Source organism: Phocoena phocoena, chromosome 9, assembly GCF_963924675.1.
Source record: "Phocoena phocoena chromosome 9, mPhoPho1.1, whole genome shotgun sequence".
Classification (NCBI taxonomy): Eukaryota; Metazoa; Chordata; class Mammalia; order Artiodactyla; family Phocoenidae; genus Phocoena; species Phocoena phocoena.
The window spans coordinates 104,427,376-104,451,243 of NC_089227.1; the positions used below are offsets into that span (position 1 = coordinate 104,427,376).

General features: G+C 41.6%; 1 protein-coding gene across 1 annotated transcript in view; it reads left to right on the plus strand.

The window, feature by feature from the left end:
* Positions 1-280: 280 nt before the first annotated feature.
* RNF32 (ring finger protein 32) overlaps positions 281-23,868 on the plus strand; it is a 36,017-nt gene continuing 12,429 nt past the window's right edge. The window contains 6 exon segments of the mRNA XM_065884174.1: positions 281-295; positions 1,069-1,351; positions 10,835-10,977; positions 13,870-13,902; positions 14,454-14,578; positions 14,723-14,831. Coding sequence (XP_065740246.1) covers positions 281-295; positions 1,069-1,351; positions 10,835-10,977; positions 13,870-13,902; positions 14,454-14,578; positions 14,723-14,831 — 708 coding nt within the window.

Consider the following 23,868-nt stretch of genomic DNA (forward strand, 5'->3'; position numbering starts at 1 on the left):
CAACTGTCAGGAGAACTGCTTGAGGACAGGTGAATCAAGTCACGGCCGCCTTGAGTTCCTCTGGGATCAGAGCACAGAGCTTAGTGCTGTGCTGGTGTGCGCTCACCACCATCAGTTAGACTCTCCATATTCCTCTTCCCCGTAAACTTCATCAGAGATTTTAGGTACACTCTAACGTTGGCTTTCTGTTGGCTTTTCAACGGTAGAAGAATCAAAGGACTGGGATATGAAATGATGATATAATTTGATATAGCCAAGAAACCACTTCTCCTGGGTCAGCATGTTAAAAAATAAGGTACACAATCCTTTTAAAAACATACACATTGTTTTACTCATGAATATATATATATATATTTTTTGTGTGTGTGTGTGTGTGGTACGCGGGCCTCTCACTGTTGTGGCCTCTCCCGTTGCGGAGCACAGGCTCCAGACGCGCAGGCCCAGCAGCCATGGCTCACGGGCCCAGCCGCTCCGCGGCCTGTGGGATCTTCCCAGACCGGGGCATGAGCCCGTGTCCCCTGCATCGGCAGGCGGACTCTCAACCCCTGCGCCCCCAGGGAAGCCCCACTCATGAATATATTTTAATTCAGCTATTTGACAGTATAAAAAATAGTTTGCAAACCTTGCTTCAGTGAGGAACTGTCAGCTGTAGTACTTGGTGTAAGCATCTCTTAGCTGCATGGAAATTGTATTTTGTATAAGTTTTCACTAAAAAAGCATACACTTAAATGCAAGGTTCTGTTTAATGTAACAGAAGTAAGCTTTGCCTGGAGGCTAATTACAGTGAAACAATGTGCTCAGGCATGCGCACAGCTTATATACGTCAGAATGCATTTATGCATATTACGATTAGGCCTTAGTAATTAAGTGAAAAGATGTTACTATGTCGTTAACATAAATGGTGAGACTGGGCTTTGCTCCCCTGACTTGGGTAACGATGGGTGAAGCGTTCTTTACTACTGGATTTGGTCTGGTATGGCATCAAGGTTGAGTGTTAGAGCATAAGCTTTCTTGTGAATGGTACATTAGATGATGTTCTGCATGTAAGGCTTTTTTCCCCACTTCTAGGGTCATTCATCTAAACAGGATAACTTAGCAGTCACTGCAGTGGCTTTACAAGATCACATGTTACATGATCTTCAACTTCGAAATCTTTCAATAGCAGATCATTCTAAGACAAAGGACAAATGGACAAATGTACACTCTTGGACAGAGAACAGATCCAAGTCTCTAAAAAGAAATACAAAAGCAATAATAGATACTGGACTTAAAAAAACCACACAAGGCCCTAAAGCGGAAGATCCAGAAAAAGAATGCGTTCTTGATCCAAAACCACCACCACTAACTTTAGGTAAGCTAATCTTCATTCATATTTTGACTTATTAGACCTAAAGAATCTGGTTGAGATTAATACTACCATTTTCTCTGGTACAGAAATTATTTTAACTTATGATCTTACAGAAAGATATGTCTGTACTGAAGTTTAAAAGTGATAATGGGGCCAATTTGAGTAAGAAAATGAAGACAGTAATGATAAGTAGAGTAAGAATCGTAAAACAGAATAAAGTAGATATCCATTAATCTACAGTGACATAAACAAATAACTGAAGAAATAAATAAGTAATGGGGAAGGCTCTTTCTTACAGTAGAATGACAACTATAAGTATAGTAGACCAGAACTAGAAATAGAAAATCACCATGTGGTAAAGACCACACTGATAACAACCATCTGAGGACACTGGAACTAGCAGGGGAGTCGCGTTGAGACACAGGTTGGGGCACAGCCTCATGGCATTACCCCAGGGACCAACTCACCACAGGAGAAGCGCCAGCACCTTTACCAAGTGACAAAGTCCAACACCAGGCTCTCAGAAAGACGCAGATCCCTCCTAGGGCATTCTCGCCAAAGATGCATCTCCAAGTGTAACTCTGAGGAAACCTTAGATGACCCAGGTGGAAGGACGTTCTACACAGTTCCTGGCCAGTGCTCTGCAAAAGCGTCAAGAGAAGCAAATAAAGACTGAGGTGCTGTCCCAGATCCTGGGAGGCCAAGGGGACAGGCCAGCTGAGCCCTGTGAGTGATCAGGGTCAGAACAAAACGATGTCAGTGAGACAAGAACGACATCCTGCGGGGAGTATAGATTAATCAAGAGCGTTGGATCAACATAAATTGCTAGATTGGACCACTGCACTCAGGTCGTGTAAAATGTGAACATCTGGGGAGGCCGAGTGCAAGGCACATGAGGATTCTTTACACGGTTTTACAACCGTTTACAAGTCCGAGATTATTTTAAACTGCAAAGTTAGGAAAAGAAAAGGTTTTGATTTTTATTTTTAGCAAGGGAGGCTAGGAAGCAAGGTCCAGCTGTGTGCCCAGGAGGAGGGGAACAGGCTGGTGAACATCAGCTAGCTTCTGCCATAGATTCAAAGGATAAAAAGGGTTTATACCTGTGAAGAACAGAGGAAGAATGTTCTTGATGGAGGAGAAGACAGAGGCAGGGCTCTGAGGCAAGAGATCTGGGGCATTTGAGGAGCTGAAATAAGAACAGAGTGGCAGAGCCTGGTGAGCCAGGGTGGAGGAGACCGGGAGAGCAGGGAAGAAACGCGAGGGGTTGGATGAGGAGAGGGGCTTGGGGTTTTAAAATTTTTGTTGTGGTAAAATATACATTACATCTGCCCACTCTCACCACTATTATTCAACATAGTTTTGGAAGTCTTAGCCACAGCAATCGGAGAAGAAAAATAAAACGAATCCAAATCGGAAAAGAAGAAGTAAAGCTGTCACTGTTTGCAGATGACATGATACTATACATAGAGAATCCTAAAGATGCTACTAGAAAACAAATTTGGGAAAGCAGCAGGATACAAAATTAATGCACAGAAATCCCTTGCATTCATATACACTAAGGATGAAACATCTGAGAGTGAAATTATGGAAACTCTACCATTTACCATTGCAATAAAAATAATAAAATACCTAGGAATAAACCTACCTAAGGAGACAAAAGACCTGTATGCAGAAAATTATAAGACATTGATGGAAGACATTAAAGATGATACAAATAGTTGGAGAGATATACCATGTTCTTGGACTGGAAGAATCAACATTGTGAAAATGACTATACTACCCAAAGCAATCTACAGATTCAATGCAATCCCTATCAAATTACCAATGGCATTTTTCACAGACAAAAACAAAAAATTTCACAATTTGTATGGAAACACAAAAGACCCTGAATAGCCAAAGCAATCTTGAGAAAGAAAAATGGAGCTGGAGGAATCAGGCTCCTGGACTTCAGACTATACTACGAAGCTACAGTCATCAAGACAGTATGGTACTGGCACAAAAACAGAAATATATATCAATGGAACAGGATAGAAAGTCCAGAGATAAACCCACGCACATATGGTCACCTTATCTTTGATAAAAGAGGCAAGAATATACAGTGGAGAAAACACAGCCTCTTCAATAAGTGGTGCTGGGAAAACTGGACAGCTACATGTAAAAGAATGAAACTAGAACACTCCCTAACACCATACACAAAAATAAACTCAAAATGGATTAAAGACCTAAATGTAAGGCCAGAAACTATCAAACTCTTAGAGGAAAACATAGGCAGAACACTCTATGACATAAATCACAGCAAGATTCTTTTCAACCCACCTCCTAGAGAAATGGAAATAAAAACAAAAATAAACAAATGGGACCTAATGAAACTTAAAAGCTTTTGCACAGCAAAGGAAACCATAAACAAGATGAAAAGACATCCCTCAGAATGGGAGAAAATATTTGCAAATGAAGCAACTGACAAAGGATTAATCTCCAAAATTTATAAGCAGTTCATGCAGCTCAATAACAAAAAAACAAACAACCCAATCCAAAAATGGGCAGACCTATATATAGACATTTCTCCAAAGAAGATATACAGACTGCCAACAAACACATGAAAGAATGCTCAACATCATTAATCATTAGAGAAATGCAAATCAAAACTACAATAAGGTATCACCTCACACCGGTCAGAAAGGCCATTGTCAAAAAATCTACAAACAATAAATGCTGGAGAGGGTGTGGAGAAAAGGGAACACTCTTGCACTTTTGGTGGGAATGTAAATTGATACAGCCACTATGGAGAACAGTATGGAGGTTCCTTTAAAAAGTACAAATAGAACTACCATACGACCCAGCAATCCCACTACTGGGCATATACCCTGAGAAAACCATAATTCAAAAAGAGTCATGTACCAAAATGTTCATTGCAGCTCTATTTACAATAGCCAGGAGATGGAAACAACCTAAGTGTCCATCATCGGGTGAATGGATAAAGAAGATGTGGCACATATATACAATGGAATATTACTCAGCCATAAAAAGAAACGAAATTGAGCTATTTGTAATGAGGTGGATGGACCTAGAGTCTGTCATACAGAGTGAAGTAAGTCAGAAAGAGACAGACAAATACCATATGCTAACACATATATATGGAATTTAAGAGAAAAATTGTCATGAATAACCTAGGGGTTAGACAGCAATAAAGACACAGACCTACTGGAGAATGGACTTGAGGATATGGGGAGGGGGAAGGGTAAGCTGTGACAAAGCGATAGAGTGGCATGGACATATATACACTACCAAACGTAAGGTAGATAGCTAGTGGGAAGCAGCCGCATAGCACAGGGAGACCAGCTCGGTGCTTTGTGACCACCTAGAGGGGTGGGATAGGGAGGGTGGGAGGGAGGGAGGTGCAAGAGGGAGGAGATATGGGGATATATGTATATGTATAACTGATTCACTTTGTTATAAAGCAGAAACTAACACACCATTGTAAAGCAATTATACTCCAATAAAGATGTTAAAAAAAGAGAGAAAAAAATATACATAACATCAAATTTACCATTTCAACTTTTTTTTTTTTTTTTTTCAGCACACAGTTGAGTAGCATTAAGCGCATTCCCACTGCTGAGCGACCATCGCCGCTGTCCGTCTCCAGGACGTTTTCGTCTTCCCAAACTCTGTCCCCGCCCCCAGCCTTGGGCAACCGCGAATTCACTTTGTGTCTCTACGAATCTGACTACTTCAGGAGCCGCGTATAAGAGCAGTCATTCGATACTTGTGCTTTTGTGCTTATTGCTTTTAGCATAACAACTCCAAGGTCCGTTCATGTCGTAGCACTACCAGAATTTCATTCTTGTTTAGGATGGAATACCATTCCATTGCCTGCATATAGCACATTCGGTTTATCCATTCCATCAATGGACACTTGTTTCTCCCTTTCGGTTACTGTGAATAATGCTGCTGTGAACATTGGTGTAGAAATACCTGCTTGAGTCCCTGCTTTCAGTTCTTTGGCGAATACACCAAGAGGAGGAGTTGCTGGATCATATGGTAATTCTACATTTAATTTTTTGATGAAGCACCATGAAGTTTTCAGTGATGCTGGGTATGGAAAGTAAGTCTGGCTGGGACCTTGCGTCCGAAGGCAGGTGATGGATGGCAGAGGAGCTGAAGGCCTGTGGGCAGGAGCTGAACCACGAAGAGGGAGCCTGAGGTTGCTGCAGTGCCCAGTGGACACTTTATCATTCTCCCCGGAACTGCTAACAGTGCTAGTTCTGTCCTAGACACGGCATCTCACAAAAGAGGCACAGGCTTGGAGAATGTGACAGTGATCTAGTGACTGTCTTCCATGTGCAGGTACAGTTTACAGAAATGATCAAGCAGCCTCGGAACAGTCACCTGAGCAGGGTAGATGTAAATTAGACATCAGGAAGAGAATCCCAATTTGGAGTAAATGAGTCATTCTTTCAGGAGCTCTTATTTTTAAAATCTAATTATTATGCATATTAGTTACTAATGAGGTTGGACCACATGGTCTTTTTTTTTTTAACGTCTTTATTGGAGTATAACTGCTTTACAATGGTGTCTTAGTTTCTGCTTTATAAAAAAGTGAATCAGCTATACGTATATCCCCATATATCCTCCCTCTTGCATGGTCACAAAGCACTGAGCTGATCTCCCTGTGCTATGCAGCTGCTTCCCACTAGCTATCTACTTTACATTTGGTAGTGTATATATGTCCATGCCACTCTCTCACTTCGTCCCAGCTTACCTTTCCCCCTCCCCACGTCCTCAAGTCCATTCTCTACGTCTGCATCTTTATTGCTGTCCTGCCCCTAGGTTCTTCAGAACCTTTTTTTTTTTTTTTCAGATTCCATATATATGTGTTAGCATACGCTATTTGTTTTTCTCTTTCTGACTTACTTCACTCTGTATGACAGACTCTAGGTCCATCCACCTCACTACAAATAACTCAATTTTATTTCTTTTTATGGCTGAGTAATATTCCATTGTATATATGTGCCACATCTTCTTTATCCATTCATCTGTCATGGACACTTAGGTTGCTTCCATGTCCTGGCTACTGTAAATAGAGCTGCAATGAAGATTGTGGTACATGGCTCTTTTTGAATTATGGTTTTCTCAGGGTATATGCCCAGTAGTGGGATTGCTGGGTCGTATGGTAGTTCTATTTTTAGTTTTTTAAGGAACCTCCATACTGTTCTCCATAGTGGCTGTATCAATTTACATTCCCACCAACAGGGCAAGAGGGTTCCCTTTTCTCCACACCCTGTCCAGCATTTATTGTTTCTAGATTTTTTGACGATGGCCATTCTGACCGGTGTGAGGTGATGCCTCATTGTAGGTTTGATTTGCATTTCTCTAATGATTAGTGATGTTGAGCATTCTTTCATGTGTTTGTTGGCAGTCTGTATATCTTCTTTAGAGAAATGTCTATTCAGGTCTTCTGCCCATTTCTGGATTGCGCCGTTTGTTTTTTTGATATTGAGCTGCATGAGCTGCTTATAAATTTTGGAGATTAATCCTTTGTCAGTTGCTTCATTTGCAAATATTTTCTCCCATTCTGAGGGTTGTCTTTTCATCTTGTTTATGGTTTCCTTTGCTGTGCAAAAGCTTTTAAATTTCGTTAGGTCCCATTTGTTCATTTTTTGCTTTTATTTCCCTTACTCTAGGAGGTGGGTCAAAAAGGATCTTGCTGTGATTTATGTCACAGAGTGCTCTGCCTATGTTTTCCTCTAAGAGTTTGATAGTGCCTGCCCTTACATATAGCTCTTTAATCCATTTTGAGTTTATTTTTGTGTATGGTGTTAGGGAGTGTTCTAATTTCTTTTTCTTTTTCTTTTTTTTTTGCGGTACGCAGGCCTCTCACTGTGGTGGCCTCTCCTGTTGCGGAGCACAGGCTCGGAACACGCAGGCTCAGCAGCCATGGCTCACGGTCCCACCCGCTCCACGGCATGTGAGATCTTCCCGGACCAGGGCACGAACCCATGTCCCCTGCACCGGCAGGCGGACTCTCAACCACTGCGCCATCATTCTTTTACATGTAGTTGTCCAGTCTTCCCAGCACAACTTATTGAAGAGGCTGTCTTTTTTCCATTGTATATTCTTGTGTCCTTTATCAAAGATAAGGTGACCATATGTGTGTGGGTTTATCTCTGGGCTTTCTATCCTGTCCCATTGATCTATATTTCTGTTTTTTGTGCCACTACCATACTGTCTTGATGACTGTAGCTTTGTAGTATAGTCTGAAGTCCAGGAGCTTGATCCCTCCAGCTCTATTTTTCTTTCTCAAGATTGCTTTGGCTATGGGTCTTTTGTGTTTCCATACAAATCATGAAATGTTTTGTTCTAGTTCTGTGAAAAATGCCATTGGTAATTTGATAGGGATTGCATTGAATCTGTAGATTGCTTTGGGTAGTAGCAATCTGCTTTTATCATCTTTAATTTAGTTTATCAGTGTCTAATAGTTTTCTGTATACAGGTCTTTTGTCTCCTTAGGTAGGTTTATTCCTAGGTATTTTATTGTTTTTGTTGCATGGTAAATGGGAGTGTTTCCTTAATTTCTCTTTCAGATTTTTCATTATTAGTGTAGAGGAATGCAAGAGATTTCTGTGCATTAATTTTGTATCCTGCTACTTTACCAAATTCATTGATTAGCTCTAGTATTTTTCTGGTAGCATCTTTAGGATTCTCTATGTATAGTGTCATGTCATCTGCAAATAGTGACAGCTTTACTTCTTCTTTTCCGATATAGATTCCTTTTAGTTCTTTTTTCTTTTCTGATTCCTGTGGCTAAAACTTACAAAATTATGTCAAATAATAGTGGTGAGAGTGGACAGCCTTGTCTTGTTCCTGATCTTAGAGGAAATGGTTTCAGTTTTTCACCATTGAGAATGATGTATCATGTATCATTTAAAGCTTGCGTTTCCTTATTTATTTTCATTTTGCATGATCTGTCCTTTGGTGAAAGTGGGGTGTTAAAGTCCCCTACTGTGACTGTGTTACTGCCGATTTTCCCTTTTATAGCTGTTACCATTTGCCTTATGTATTGAGGTGCTTCCATGTTGGGTACATAAATATTTACAATTGTTATATCTTCTTCTTGGATTCCCTTGATCATTATGTAGTGTCCTTCTTTGTCTCTTGTAATAGTCTTTATTTTAAAGGCTATTTTGTCTGATATGAGAATTGCTACCCCAGCATTCTTTTGATTTCCATTTGCATGGAATATCTTTTTCCATCCCCTCATTTTCAGTCTGTATGTGTCCCTAGGTCTAAAGTAGGTCTCTTGTAGACAGCATATATACGGGTCTTGTTTTCGTATGCATTCAGCCAGTCTATGTCTTTTGGTTGGAGCATTTAATCCATTTACATTTAAGGTAGTTATTGATATGTATGTTCCTATTACCATTTTCTTAATTGTTTTGGGTTTGTTATTGTAGATCTCTTCCTTCTCTTGTGTTTCCTGCCTAGAAAAGTTCCTTTTGCATTTGTTGTAAAGCTGGTTTGGTGGTGCTGAATTCCCTTAGCTTTTGCTTGTCTGTAAAGGTTTTGATTTCTCTGTGGAATCTGAATGAGATCCTTGCTGGGTAGAGTAATCTTGGTTGCAGGTTTTTCTCCTTCATCACTTTAAATATGTCCTGCCAGTCCCTTCTGGCTTGCAGAGTTTCTGCTGAAAGATCAGCTGTTAACCTTATGGGAGTTCCCTTGTATGTTATTTGTTGTTTTTCCCTTGCTGCTTTTAATATTTTTTCTTTGTATTTAATTTTTGATGGTTTTATTAATATGTGTCTTGGCATGTTTCTCCTTGGATTTATCGTGTACGGGACTCTCTATGCTTCCTGGACTTGATTGATTATTTTCTTTCCCATATTAGGGAAGTTTTCAACTATAATCTCTTCAAATATTTTCTCAGTCCCTTTCTTTTTCTCTTCTTTCTCTGGGACCCCCATAATTCGAATGTTGGTGCATTTAATGTTGTCCCAGAGGTCTCTAAGATTGTCCTCAATTCTTTTCATTCTTTTTTCTTTATTCTGCTCTGCAGTAGTTATTTCCACTATTTTATCTTCCCCATCACTTGTCCGTGTTCCTGCCTCAGTTATTCTGCTATTGATTCTTTCTAGAGAATTTTTAATTTCATTTATTATGGTGTTCATCATTGTTTGTTTGCTGTTTAGTTCTTCTAGGTCCTTGTTAAATGTTTCTTGCATTTTGTCTATTCTATTTCCAAGATTTTGGATCATCTTTACTATCACTATTCTGAATTCTTTTTCAGGTAGACTGCCTATTTCCTCTTCATTTGTTTGGTCTGGTGGGTTTTTACCTTGCCCCTTCATCTGCTGTGTGTTTCTTTGTCTTCTCATTTTGCTTAACTTACTGTGTTTGGGGTCTCCTTTTCACAGGCTGCAGTTTTGTAGTTCCTATTGTTTTTGGTGTCTGCCTCCAGTGGCTAAGGTTGGTTCAGTGGCTTGTGGAGGCTTCCTGATGGAGGGGACTGGTGCCTGTGTTCTGGTGGATGAGGCTGGATCTTGTCTTTCTGGTGGGCAGGACTGTGTCTGGTGGTGTGTTTTGGGGTGTCTGTGAACTTCTTATGATTTTAGGCAGCTTCTCTGCTAGTGGGTGGGGTTGTGTTCCTGTCTTGCTAGTTGTTTGACATAGGGTGTCCAGCACTGTAGCTTGCTGGTCATTGAGTGGAGATAGGTCTTAGCGTTGAGATGGAGATCTCTGGGAGGTTTTCACCATTTGATATTACGTGAAGCTGGGAGGTCTCTGGTGGATCAATGTCCTGAACTCAGCTCTCCCACCTCAGAGGCTGAGGCCTGACACCTGGCCAGATCACCAAGACCCTGTCAGCCACATGGCTCAGAAGAAAAGGGAGAAAAAAAAAAGTTATCAAAATAAAAAAATTACAAAGTAATTTAAAAAAGAAAAAAAGAAAGAAGAGAGCAGCCAAACCGAAAAACAAATCCACCGATGATAACAAGCACTATAAACTATACTAAAGGGCTTCCCTGGTGGTGCAGTGGTTGAGAGTCCGCCTGCCGATGTAGGGGACACGGGTTTGTGCCCCGGTCCAGGAGGATCCCACATGCCACAGAGCGGCTGGGCCCGTGAGCCATGGCTGCTGGGCCTGTGCGTCCGGAGCCTGTGCTCCGCAACGGGAGGGGCCACAACAGTGAGAGGCCCACGTACCGCAAAAAAAAAAGTGATATCAGTCCGGCCTACCTTATAGAATCATGAAAATGAAATAGATATGGGGAATTCTTTGTAAATAAAAGCCTAAAGCATAAATGTAAGATAGTATTCTCCTTGACTTCTGTGCACCCGTAAAAAAGCAGCATTCTAAATATGGTGGGATAAAGTATGCAATGGAAATGTTTTGCTTTAATATTTGCAAAATAATGTCATTAAAATTATGCATGAGTTACCATATTCTAAAACAGATTTAACTCGTATTTCATATTGTTTTAACTTCAGCACAGAAGTCGGGCCTCTTTGAGCCTCCCCCTTTGCCACTGTCATCAGATGAATGGGAAAAAGCGAAGCAAAGATCCATCCTGCAAGGGGAGTCCATGCAGCTGTGCCCAATATGCAAAGAAGAATTCGAACTTCGCCCGCAGGTGTTTAGCGTGAGCTTCGATAAGCAGGCCCGTGGGGCATTCTCTAGTGACTGGACTCTGAACTGGGGCTAAGGGAGTCCATGCTTCATTTTCCAGTCTCTTCCTCCTATGTGACCCTCAAAGACTTACATTTTGTTTCCATTAATTAAAGTATGTGTGTGAGAAAGAGCTAAACACCCTCATTAAACAGACTTATTTACTGAATACTGTTAGTTCTCAAGTACAGAGTTTGTACAAAAGGAATGTTCCCATTCCACTGGCTGTGAGCAGCTGGGGGTGAGTGGGGACGCTGCCGGCAAGGCACCGAGGGCAGAAGGGTGGGGAACTTTTAAGTTGTTTTGTGACTTGAAACCATGAAAGAAAAACCAAGCCTGAATATCTCCAAAGAACCTGTGGAAGGATCTTTAAGTAAAATCTTTTAACAATCTTTATTCATGAAAGTTTACCATAGTAAGATTGATGATAATATGCAGAATATACAATCAATCTATGTCATAGGGGTTTTTTCTATACATACTTTGTCTGCCTAATTAAATTTTAATCTCCTGAAGGTTAGGGACTCTGCTATTCTTAGATTTATTTTTTTGAGCTAATGGCCGCCGTGTAGTGGTTTCTCGCATGCATATAGCATTATGCTTCCTACACAGAGGCACTGGGAACTTTGCTTTAAAAAATACAGCAAATACAGTTAAAGGCAGGCTTAAAATTCACAGCCTAGGAACCCCAGCTTTACTTACTACACTGGCACATAAACCCTCAAACTTAATTTGCTTTAGTAAGTTTCACTGTTAATGAGTTAGTTCACAGTCTTACAATTTTGTTCTTTACTAATTTGAACTCACACGTTATTTTAAACATACTTATTATGTTCTAGTTCTCTATCAGAACCTAATCTTACGTATATGAAAGTTGGATATTTCAGAAAGATATTAGCCCTTAAAGCACAGAAATACCTCTAGGATGATTTAGCATTTTAGTAGCAAAAGAGCTAATAAAGCCACAAGGAATCTTTCTGGCCCCAGCAACCTCTTTCTTAATTATGCTATAAATATCTAGCCTGACTGTGGTATGAAGCATGAAAGTTTGAAGTTGAATATCTTAAGGGGGAATCAGGATGCAACATGCCCTCCATTTCTTCCATGTTGTTTTTTATAAATTTCTCACTGTAGCATTTTTGGTTATAGACACGTGTTCACCTTGCGTTTCTATTTATTGTTCTCATGTTTAGCTTTTTCCTCAGTCATAAACAATAGTCGGCATTTTCCCGACATTTAATGATTTGAGAAGGCTTCGGTTAATCTCATGTGTCTCTGAGGTAGGCATTATACCCCTTTAACAGATGAGGACATAAACAATTCACGTGATCCACAGTAGGCCAGCTCAGGAAGTGTGCTTGGGACAGCTAGAATCTAATCTGAACTTCTGGGACATTTTTAGTGTATTCACCAAGGCTGAATCGTTTATTTTTGTTATCTCAGAGAGTGTTTGCCAATAACAAATATTTATGGACATTTAAAAGTATATATATATATATTTATATATATAAATATATATTTTTGTTTGTTTGTTTGTTTTTTGCGGTACACGGGCCTCTCACTGCTGTGGCCTCTCCCGTTGCGGAGCACAGGCTCCGGACGCGCAGGCTCAGCGGCCATGGCTCACGGGCCTAGCCACTCCGCGGCATGTGGGATCCTCCCGGACGGGGGCACGAACCCGTGTCCCCTGCATCGGCAGGCGGACTCTCAACCACTGCGCCACCAGGGAAGCCCTAAAAGTATATTTTAAATATACAGAGTAAAATATTATTCAACATAGATCATCAAATGTCTGTTGATAGATGAAACACTCTGAAAGATGATTCTACTGACAATGAGCAATTGACTGCACGAAAGGCTGCTGTTAGATTCAAGGCTGGTAATTAAAAAGGACCCTCATTACTGAGTTTTTCCAATTTAGGGTTATTGGTGGCACGCAGTAAGTTTCAAGGAAAGGTTTTAAAACTTTCTCAGTTCTGTTTGTTCTGATATTTCTTCCATTCTTCCCATTAAAGAAGAAAAGTGTAGACCAAACGAAGGCACGGTCGGGGCAGGGGGGTCACTTTGAAACTGGAAAGTTTCACCAGGATCACGTGGCCCTGGGAAGGTGGAAGCCTGCACTGCTGGTGAAACGCCTCTGCCGCCTGTCTCCGTCCCACACATTCGGAGAGAGGCCGCGGGCGCCTGAGTCGCTTCGTGCTGGCTGTCCTGGTCTCACCCCTCCCTGGCCTTTCCTTCCAGAAGAGCCAGCTACCTTTTTCTTCGTTCAGTCCAAGCTCCTCTGTCACAGCCCAGAATGTCATCACTTGGTGGAGAATTTGGGTCACAGGAAGGTGGAATTTTCTGGAGACCACACTTTCCCTGAATTTAAAAAAGAAAAAGTGATTCATATGTCTCTAGGGTGTATTGCTAATTAAATTCAAGAGTGCAGTTGAGTTGAACAAAGCCCTAAGGAAAGATATTTGTTTTCCCTTCTCTGCTCCCCGCTCCCCGCCCCCCAGCCTGGGTCCTCACCAGCGTGCACTCTCTCTTTGGATCTGCCCAGAAATACTTCTCTTCTGTAATTGTTTCCGTTTTAAATATACACTCATTCTACAGCAAACTTCACGTGTTCGTTTGATGTTTCAGATTGTTAAGTTAGTTTTTCTTGTTGAGATTATATACCTGTGCTATGCTAAACTTAAACGCTAAATATTGTAAATATCAAAGTTGTTAATCTGCTTTGTAAATTTGTCAAAGAAACAACACAGCCTACTTTTTAAATAGTCAGAATTTTTCTTTTAATTAATGCATTTATGCTGCTTCTCTTTTTAAACTAATTTAAACTTCAAACATCTCTTTGTCTTCTCGTGAACAGGTGCTGCTTTCATGTTCCCATGTGTTCCACAGGGTGAGTAACCCGCGTCTGTCCCACCCTGAAGTGCTCGCAGCATCCTTGTAGCTCAGAGGGGTGGAGCCTCGTCTCTCTCACGTAAAGGCTCCTCAAAGGAACCATTAATTTTATCCATAATCACCATTTATGCTTAGAAATATGACTTTAGGCTAGAGTACAATTCATCCTGTTTTGAAAATGGTGAATTTTCTGTGGCAAAAGAGCCACAGATGTTTGTATGAGAGAGTGTGGCTGGTAAGGTACGTCAGAGTGGGTGACCGCTCTCGTCCTCGGAGTTCACTGCACAGTCGCCCGTATGCAGGGACCATCCGCCTTCACGTGAGGTGTTCCCAGAAGTTTTTGATGTATCTGCATGTATATTCTTATAAAATACCATTTTTGGAGCAAGTTTCAGGAGCAAGGTGTTAACATCTGGTGAAACTTCTTCCCTTCATAATCTGGACTGTCTCATAATTATGAGAGAAAAGAACACTATAATTACATTAGAAGTAAAAATGTTGTTTATAAGTAATTACTCGTAAAATTTTAAGCGAAATGTTTTTCTTCAGGCATGCCTTCAGGCTTTTGAAAAGTTTGGAAATAAAAAAACCTGTCCTCTCTGTAGAAAGAGCCAGTATCAAACCAGAGTGATTCACGACGGGGCCCGACTCTTCAGAATAAAGTGTGCGACCAGGTGAGGGGTCCCCGAGCCGCAGGAACGTGCCTGCCCATCTGAGAGGGTGCTCGGAGGCCTTTGGAAGCTGCTGGGGGGTCTTCCCTGTGGCCTGGCCGCGTCCCGGGGCTCGCACGGCGGGGCTGATGGGGTTCTGTGCTCCAGGATCCAGGCCTTCTGGAGGGGACACGTGGTCAGGAAGTGGTACCGGGAGCTGAGGAGGACGGTGCCGCCCACGGACACCAAGTTGAGGAGAAAGTTCTTTGAAGCAAAGGTGGGTGTGGCCCTCGACGCTCCGGGCCGGGTCCCTGCCAGTGACTCATGGGTCATGGAGGCCAGCGAGGCCATGAAACCCTGAGCCTTACTTCAGTTTGGGGCTTTTTACAAATGGTTGAGATGCGGGCACCTTAAACTGGCTTTCTAACCCAGTCGGTCCATACTTTCAGATTTCCTCTTCTAGTCAAATCATAAATTCATAAAATTGGAATAAGGTTAAATTCAAAGCAACTTCTGTTTGGCCATTTTATGACAGTTGTTTAAATAAACATCCCCTGAGAAATGGAAGGGAACTTAAAAAAAGAAACAAAGGCCCGCAGTGCTACCATTTTATTGAGGACCTCCTGGGGTCACCAAATGTGAGCGTTTTAGAAATAAATAACTTGTTTCCACCCTTTCTTTTAACCATTCTTATCTGTACTTTTTGGCTTGTTTGACAACTTTCTGTTATGTGCCTCATACAAAATGGCCGGGCCCAGAGGAAGGAGCGGCTACCCGGGCCGCAGTCCCGGGTCTTCCCTCCCCAGCTCAGCGGCTTCAGGCCAACAGCTGCAGCTGTGGCCTCAGAGTCCGCGCCTGTGATGTGAAGGCAGTAACCCCTCCCTGCAGAGCTGCTCCAGCCCCGACCCATAGCACACAGTAGGCACCGGAAAATTTGTATTTATTACAAATGTTAACATATTGTTCAAGTTAGTCTTTAAGCTGTTTTAGATTGTGCTATAGTCCACGTTTCTTTAGGATAGCACTGTATGAGAGTATGCTATTCTGATGATGTGACCCTCAAATCACTAAGATAAAACTCACAGTCACACTTCCCTGTTACACTTATTTGTGGAAGCATCACTCACACATTTATTTCGATCTTTTCTAAAAGTACCTATTTTGGGGGCTGCACTCCCACGTGGAACAATGAGTGATAGAAAATTACCCTTCACTGTGTGCGGGATCCCCTTTCTTCCGCTGTATGACTTCCACGGGCGTGTGAAGCGTAAGGACCTTGGCCCCGTGCAGCTGCCATCAACACATCAACCCCGTGCTGTCGTCGGACCCCCGGCCTGACCTCAGGCCGCCGGGCTGCTGTCTGTGCGTCTCCTTCTCTGGCATCTTGCAACTTCGCCCACCTTCTGTGTGCCGGGGTGGGAGGTGTGAGGGGCTTCTTCACAGTGTCCCAGGACTGCGCGGGAATGGTAAGAGCAAGAGGATTTAGGCTCGACTCTAAAGCAGTGCGATAATAGATTTTTTTTTCTAATACCCTTCCTGATCGCTTAGGTAACTGTTCCAAGCAAGGTGGCTATCAGTATGTGCGAAAGAAAATCAGAATCATGGCTTATGTGATGTCTGTGCCTTGGACTTATCAAGAAAATATACTTGATTTGCCCTCAGGAATAGGAGACCATTAAAGGCAGTATGTGAGCAAATGGCCTTAAAATACTGTGGATCTCGATGACGGAGGTTGAACAGTGGCTTCTGTGGCGCCGGCCGGCTGGAGAGGCCCACGATGCTGTCCCCTGTCCTGGCTCCAGGAGGCGCCCCTCTGGCAGGGTGGGCAGGTCCTGCAGCCGCTCTGGCCTTTGGAGAAGTCGGAGGCAGAAGCAGGGGGGTGAGAGGCTGTGATCAAGAATCTGGGATTCTACCTTGTTTTCTCCTAGTCATTCACACCCCTTCCAGCAGGACAGGGTGCGGTTGACATCTGGGACAGGGGATGGGGTCCTGTTCTGTTGCACTTCTGTTTAGGAAATGACTCTTGCAATTTGATGATTTTTCCTACCTTTTCCAACTTGATGGAACTCACACGCTGAGCTATAGGCATGATCTAGGAAGCGTTAATCCACGACTTTAAAATGCCAGTGTGCTTTAATGGAATTTGAAAGATGATTGAACTAGGTCACTGAATTTCATTTTACCCAGGATTCTATAGATATATCCAGACTGTATAGATGCACACAAATGATAGTTTGAGAACTATGTCAGTAAATTACTATAAGCTATTGGGTGAACAACTGTCGAGGAACTGGATTTTCACACAATCTCAAAGAATCATCCCACACATCAGTGAGAATTTATGAAAAGAATGAGAAGTCTGTACACTGGAAAGGTCTGGTAGACATCTTCACAGCCCAGTGACTGCCACTAGCTGCACAGAGTGACCCACGGGTCCCTAATGTGCACGGGGAGCGCCGGGACCGAACACTGCCTTTGCACTTTCATACCAAAGCTGCTTCACCTGAACCCAGTCGTGAGGACACATGCAACCAGGCAAATCCAAAGTGAGGAATATTCTGCGAAACAGCTGACTTCAATTGTAAAGTGTTATAAAGAAAAGAAGAGGAATGTTCTAGAACAAAGATGTCTGAGAGATATAACATTTAAATGTAACAAGAGGTCTTTGGTTGAATCTTGGATCAAAACTAAACGTAAAACCAGTGCTATAATTGGGATATGTGGGGATATGAACATAGACCATATATTATACAGTAGTCATGTGTCAGTTGTGTGTTCACTGCAGTGTCACTGTCAGGTACAGTGTCCTGGTTCTCAGGAGTCACATGCTGAAGGATTTGGGGTGAAGAATTGTGATGTCTGCATCTAACCCTTAAATAGATCACACACCCACATATACACATGTACATCCGAAGAGAGAATACAAATGCAGTGAAATGTTAACAATTAAAATGTAAAGATAGGGCTTCCCTGGTGGTGCAGTGGTTGAGAGTCTGCCTGCCGACGCAGGGGACACGGGTTCGTGCCCTGGTCCGGGAAGATCTCACATGCTGCGGAGTGGCTAGGGCCGTGAGCCACGGCCGTTGAGCCTGCGCGTCCAGAGCCTGTGCTCCGCAACGGGAGAGGCCACAACAGTGAGAGGCCCACATACCGCAAAAAAAAAAAAAAAAAAAAGTAAAGATAAACTCTATATGAAATGTAGAACTAGTGTACAGTTTCTAAATCCCAAGGAGTTGGGCTTGAGTCAGGCATGAGAAGGAAGTGGGGGGGGGGGGTTGGCGGGGAGGAGGAGAGGGTATAAACAAAAATGGAATTCACTCCTTACACCAGAATATATTCCATACAGAACAAAGAGTTAAACATGAAAACTTAAACAGAGTAATTTTAGAAGAAGGCATTATAAAGTAAATTCCTCATCTGGGAGTGAGAAGGACCTCTCTGGTAGGATCTGTAAAACAATAAACACACACACACAAACCATAACAGAACGGATTGGTAACTACATGAAACTTCAAAACATGTGTACAGGGAGAAACAATGGAAAGACCAATGACAAATCAGGAAAACATATTTGCAATTCAAAGGACTAGAAGCAAATTTCCTTAATGTGTGACAAGCAGCTTACAGGACTACGGACACGTGATTACTCTATAAAAAGACGCTCAACCTTACTCATAATTAGAGGAAACTAAACTAAAGCAAGAATAAGAACCTATTTCACCTATTAGATTGGCAAGAATAGAAAATTTTGATGATAATTATCTAGAGCTGATAAGAAGGAGGGGGAAATAGTCTTATAAGCCATCGGTAGAACTAAGAATGTACCATCCTGCTGGCTGACAGTTGTTCCCTTTGATCCCTTCTCTAGAAATTTACCCCCCAGATATGCTCATAATGTTTTCTAAGATACATTCATGAGTATGTTAACTATAGCAATGATTATAAAAGAGGAAGAACGATAAACAACCCAAGAGCCTGCCACCAAGGAAGCATGCATACAATGATTTCTTCACAGCAATGATGAAGACCAAAGTGGATATATATGTGGTGATATAGAAAGATTTCCTACAGGGACTTCCCTTGCGGTCCAGTGGTTAGGGCTCCACGTTTCCACTGCAGGGGGCACGGGTTCTATCCCTGGTCAGGGAAATAAAATCCCGAATGCCACACAGCACGGCCAAAAAAAAAAAAAAAAAAAAATATTCCGTACAAGTCAGGAAAAGGCAACAAGAAAGGATAATGAGTAGAAAACGTAAGATGATAGGATAACAGTTACAACGAACAACGATTGAGATAAATTTCTGTATTAACAGATTCTTGAATTACATTGAAAAAAATCTGCTAGTAGCTGCTTATGGGAGATTTGAACCAAATGAAACAAAAATGTTCTACACAAAGACATGCTCAAGAATAAATGAGGAATGCACAAACAAAAGAAATAAAATAGAAAATCACAATAAAATAAATGAATTTTAAAGTGTATTTGGGAATCTAGAATCTAACATACAGTGTTCTGGTGTTCATGACACTGCTATTCTGTGGTACATAGCTAAAGCTGTACTTAGAGGACGGTAGTGCCAAATACATTTATTATTGAACAAGAAAGATGAAAGAATAATGAACCAACCATTCAAATCTTTAACTGTAGGAAGTAGAAAGTATAAAAATAAAATAAGTAATTTATTAGGATAAAAGTAAAACTCGTAAATGAAGCCAATAGCTGGTACTTTGGAAAAGAGAAACTATAAGATAAACAGCTCATCAGAGTTTAAAACACATTAACAGTGAGGTGGATGGACCTAGAATCTGTCATACAGAGTGAAGTAAGCCAGAAAGAGAAAAACCAATACCGTGTGCTAACACATATACATGGAATCTAAAAAAAAGAAAAAATGGTTCTGATGAACCTAGGGGCAGGACAGGAATAAAGACGCAGATGTACAGAATGGACTTGAGGACACGGGGAGGCGGAAGGGTAAGCTGGGACGAAGTGAGAGAGTGGCATTGACATATATACACTACCAAATGTAAAACAGATAGCTAGTGGGAAGCAGCCACATAGCACAGGGAGATCAGCTTGGTGCTTTGTGACCACCTAGAGGGGTGGGATAGGGAGGGTGGGAGGGAGAGGCAAGAGAGAGGGGATATGGGGACATATGTATACGTATAGCTGATTCACTTTGTTATACAGCAGAAACTAACACAACATTGTAAAGCAATTACACTCCAATAAAGCTGTTAAAAAAGAAAAAAAAAGCTCTTCCAAAAAAAAAAAAACAAAACAGGTACAACTACAAGGTAAAGTCTCACCAGGGTTAAAACAAATTAGATAAAGCAGAATGCAGATACACAGAGTGGGAAGCATAATCACATATGTGAAAATGATCTCTAAATTATAAAAGACTATTGTATACAGCTTTGTGCTGTTAAATCTGAAAATATAATTGAAATTACCTCCTATAAAAATAGCAAACATAGAAAGAAATATAAAATATAAAAATGACTGAGAAAGGGGCTTCCCTGGTGGCGCAGTGGTTACGAGTTCATCTGCCAATGCAGGGGACTCTGGTGGGTACGAGCCCTGGTCCGGGAAGATTCCCCCATGCCTTGGAGCACCTAAGCCCATGAGCCACAACTACTGAGCCTGCACTCTAGAGCCTGTGAGCCACAACTACTGAAGCTCACACACCTAGAGCTCATGCTTCACAACAAGAGAAGCCACCACAATGAGAAGTCCATGCACCGCAACGAAGAGCAGCCCCTGCTCGCTGCAACTAGAGAAAGCCCGCGCGCAGCAATGAAGACCTAACGCAGCCAAAAATAAAATAAATAAATTTTAAGAAAATGACGGAGAAAAATGATATTAAAGCATCTCAATCTTTACTGAAAATATATTAAATTTAACAGCCATTCCTAATAATGACAGCGAACTAGAACTAAATGAAATTTCCTTGTCTCAATAAAGACTATATATCAGAAACTAAAAACACATTATTTTAGACAGTGAAACCCTAAAGATGCAAAATAGGTTACCCACAATCACACTTTGGCCATTCCTTGCCAATGCAATAATACAAGAAAACAAAAATACAATGTGTGTGCATTATATAATCCATATTTACTGTCTATGCACATGGATTTTAAATCTATAAAATCATTTGAAAAATTATTAGAACTAAACCATTAGATGTTCAAATCCAAGATAAATATGCAATAATAATTGCATCCTGTATAGCAACAATAATCAGATATAAAATGCAATGGAAAAGGATCCCTTTCATAATAGTTAATACCTAAAAATAAACTTACAAGAAATATATAAATACTGATAAGGAAAAGTTTTTCTGAGGATGACATTGGCAATATGGCCAAATAAGCTGTCCCTCACTTGTATTCCCCCTAACCAGCAACATAGCTTGGCATTCATCCACGGACAAAACTGCCTTAGTGGGAGCCGTGGGATCCAGCTCCATAAGCCAAGGGACCCAGGAGGAGTCTCACCCACCCAAGCGTCGGGTCACAGGCTGTGGACCCTGAAGTGGCCCTTGAACCTGCTCCAAGCTGCCCCAGCCCCTCTCGCCTGCAGCCTGGGTGCCCCTGGAGATCACTGCCTTAGACAATCACCTACCAACAAGAAAGCCTTTGTGGAAGCCCATGTTTCCAAAGGCAAAGTTCCAGCACACTGTTGGAACAACAACAACAACAAAAAATACAAGTTTGGACACATTGGAGAGGGAAAGAAGAATACCCTGACTTTACCCACGTCACCCTCTCCCCAAGGAAGCACAGCTCAGGGCCAAGTGATTTCTCCCACAGGGGAAAATGAGGGCATGTGAGTAAGTGCCTGGCTTCCCCAGCCATGTGGGACACTGCCAAAGAGGCTCACCTTTCCCTCACCCCATCCAGAGTACTGGATCATGAGCCACATGACTGGGGATGGAAAAGACTGGGGAAGCAGTAAACAGGACTCTCAGAGGACATTAAAGGGATATGGATCCTACCAACAGTGTTGAGGACTCCATCAAGAAGCCCACTCAGGAGCCATTGGGGATGCCTCTCCTGTAGATCCCTCTCCTGGCCCCAGCACTCCACATGCCTCGCCCACATCATGTGGCTGGCTCCCTGGGTGCACCCCTGATAGTGAGAGCCAGCTTTGGCAGATAGCTAGTGAGCATGTGCAGAAAGCCAGCCCAGGTCTGCAGGCAGGGAGGCACCACCGACTTGAGCTCCAGCCTCACCTTGGGAAAGCAAAGGAGGCTGTCAGCACCTAGCCTGATGTGTTGCAGGATTGAGAGAAGGCACACATGCTTGGAATTCTGCCACAGAGGGAGCAAGGAGCGTGGAGCAGGCATATCCATGGACCGTCTGAGAAGCCTCAGTATCCCAGCAGGGCTGGTGGAAGGGATTTCTCTCCTGAAGTCAGTCAGTAACGACTGGGGGAGGTGACTGCTTCCTCAGATGCAAAGACAGCAACACAGGACTTCAAGGAACATGAAAATCAAGGAAATATGACACCACCAAAGGATCACACTAATCTTCCAATAACTGACCTCAAAGACATGGAGATCTGTGATTTACGTGATAAAGAATTCAAAATAAATGTTTTGAGGAAGCTCGTTGAGCTACAAGAAAATACAGAAAAACCATTCAACGAAATCAGGAAAACAATACAGGAACAAAATGAGACGTTTAACAGAGGGACAGAAAAAATTAAAAAGAACCAAGCAAATTCTGGAGCTGAAGTATACAATGAATGAAATGAAAAATTCAATAGAAAGCATCAACATTAGAATGGATCAACCAGAAGAATAAGCCTGTGAATTAGAAGACAAAACCTTTGAAATTATTCAGTAAGAGGAGAACAAAGAAAAAAGAAAGAAAAAGAGTGAAGAAAGCATATGTGATCTTTGGGATACAGCAGAAGAAACAATTTGTAAATTATTAGAGTCCCAGGAGAAGAGAGGGAGAAGGAGGCAGAAAGGATATAAAGAAATAATGGCTGAGAACTTCCCAGATGGGGGAGAGATTTAGATATCCAAGTGTATGAAGCTCATAGGTCACCAAACAAACTCAATTTAAAGAGATCTTCTCCAAGACACATTCCAATAAAACTCAAAAATCAAAGACAAAGAGAGAATCTTAAAAGCAGCAAGAGACAATAAGCTTGTAACTAACTTAACAAGAAAATGCCCATAGGCTAACAGTGGATTTCTCAGCAGAAACCTCATGGGCCAGAAGATGCCCAAGTGCTAAAAGGAAAACACTGCCAACCAAGAATACTCTATCTGGCAAAGATGTCCTTCAGAAATGAAGGAGAGATTAAAGACTTTCCCAGACAAACAAAAGCTGAGGGAGTTCGTCACTAGACCTGCCTCACGAGAAACGCTGAAAGTTTTTCAAGCTTAAAAGAAAGGATGCTAATTAGTAACATGAAAACATATGAATATATACATCATACTTGTAAAAGAAAGTACATAGTCAAATTCAGAATATTCTAATATTGTAGTATTGTGGTGTATTAACCACTTAATTCTCTTATAAAGGTTAAAGGACAAAAGTATTAAAAATAACTATAGCTACAATAATTTGTTAATGAATATACGCTATAAAAAAGATGTAAATTGTGACATCAAAAACACAAAAGGGGGGAGTAAAAGGGTAAAATTTTTGTATGCAATCAAAGTTATCAGTGTGAAATACACTTATACCTATACGATGTTTTATGTAAGCCTCATGGTAACCACAAAGCAAAACCCTACAGTAGATACTAAGATCAAGAGAAAGGATGAGTGCGTACCACTCTGGAAAGTCATCAATTCACAACGGAACGCAGCAAGTGAGGAAGAAAGGAACAAGGGAACTACAAAACAGCCAGAAGACAATAAGGTGGCATTAGTAAGTCCTTACCTATCAGTAATTACTCTTAGTGCAAATGAATTAATTTCTCCAATCAAAAGGCATAGAATGACTGGATAGACAAAAAACAAAACTCATATGCTGCCGACAAGAGACTCACTCCACCATTAAGGGCACAAATAGGCTCAAAGTGCAGGGACAGAAAAAGATATTCTACTCACGTGGAACCCAAAAGAGAGCAGGGGTAGCTATGCTTCTGTTAGACAAAATGGACTTTAAAGCTGTAACAGACAGAAAAGGTCATTATATAATGATAAAGTGATTAATTCATCAAGAGGATATAACAAAAATTAACTCAAAATGCATTAAAGACTTAAACCTAAAGCCTGAAACCACAAAACTCCTAGAAGAAAGCACAGGGGCAGGGAATTCCCTGCCAGTCCCGTGGTTAAGACTTC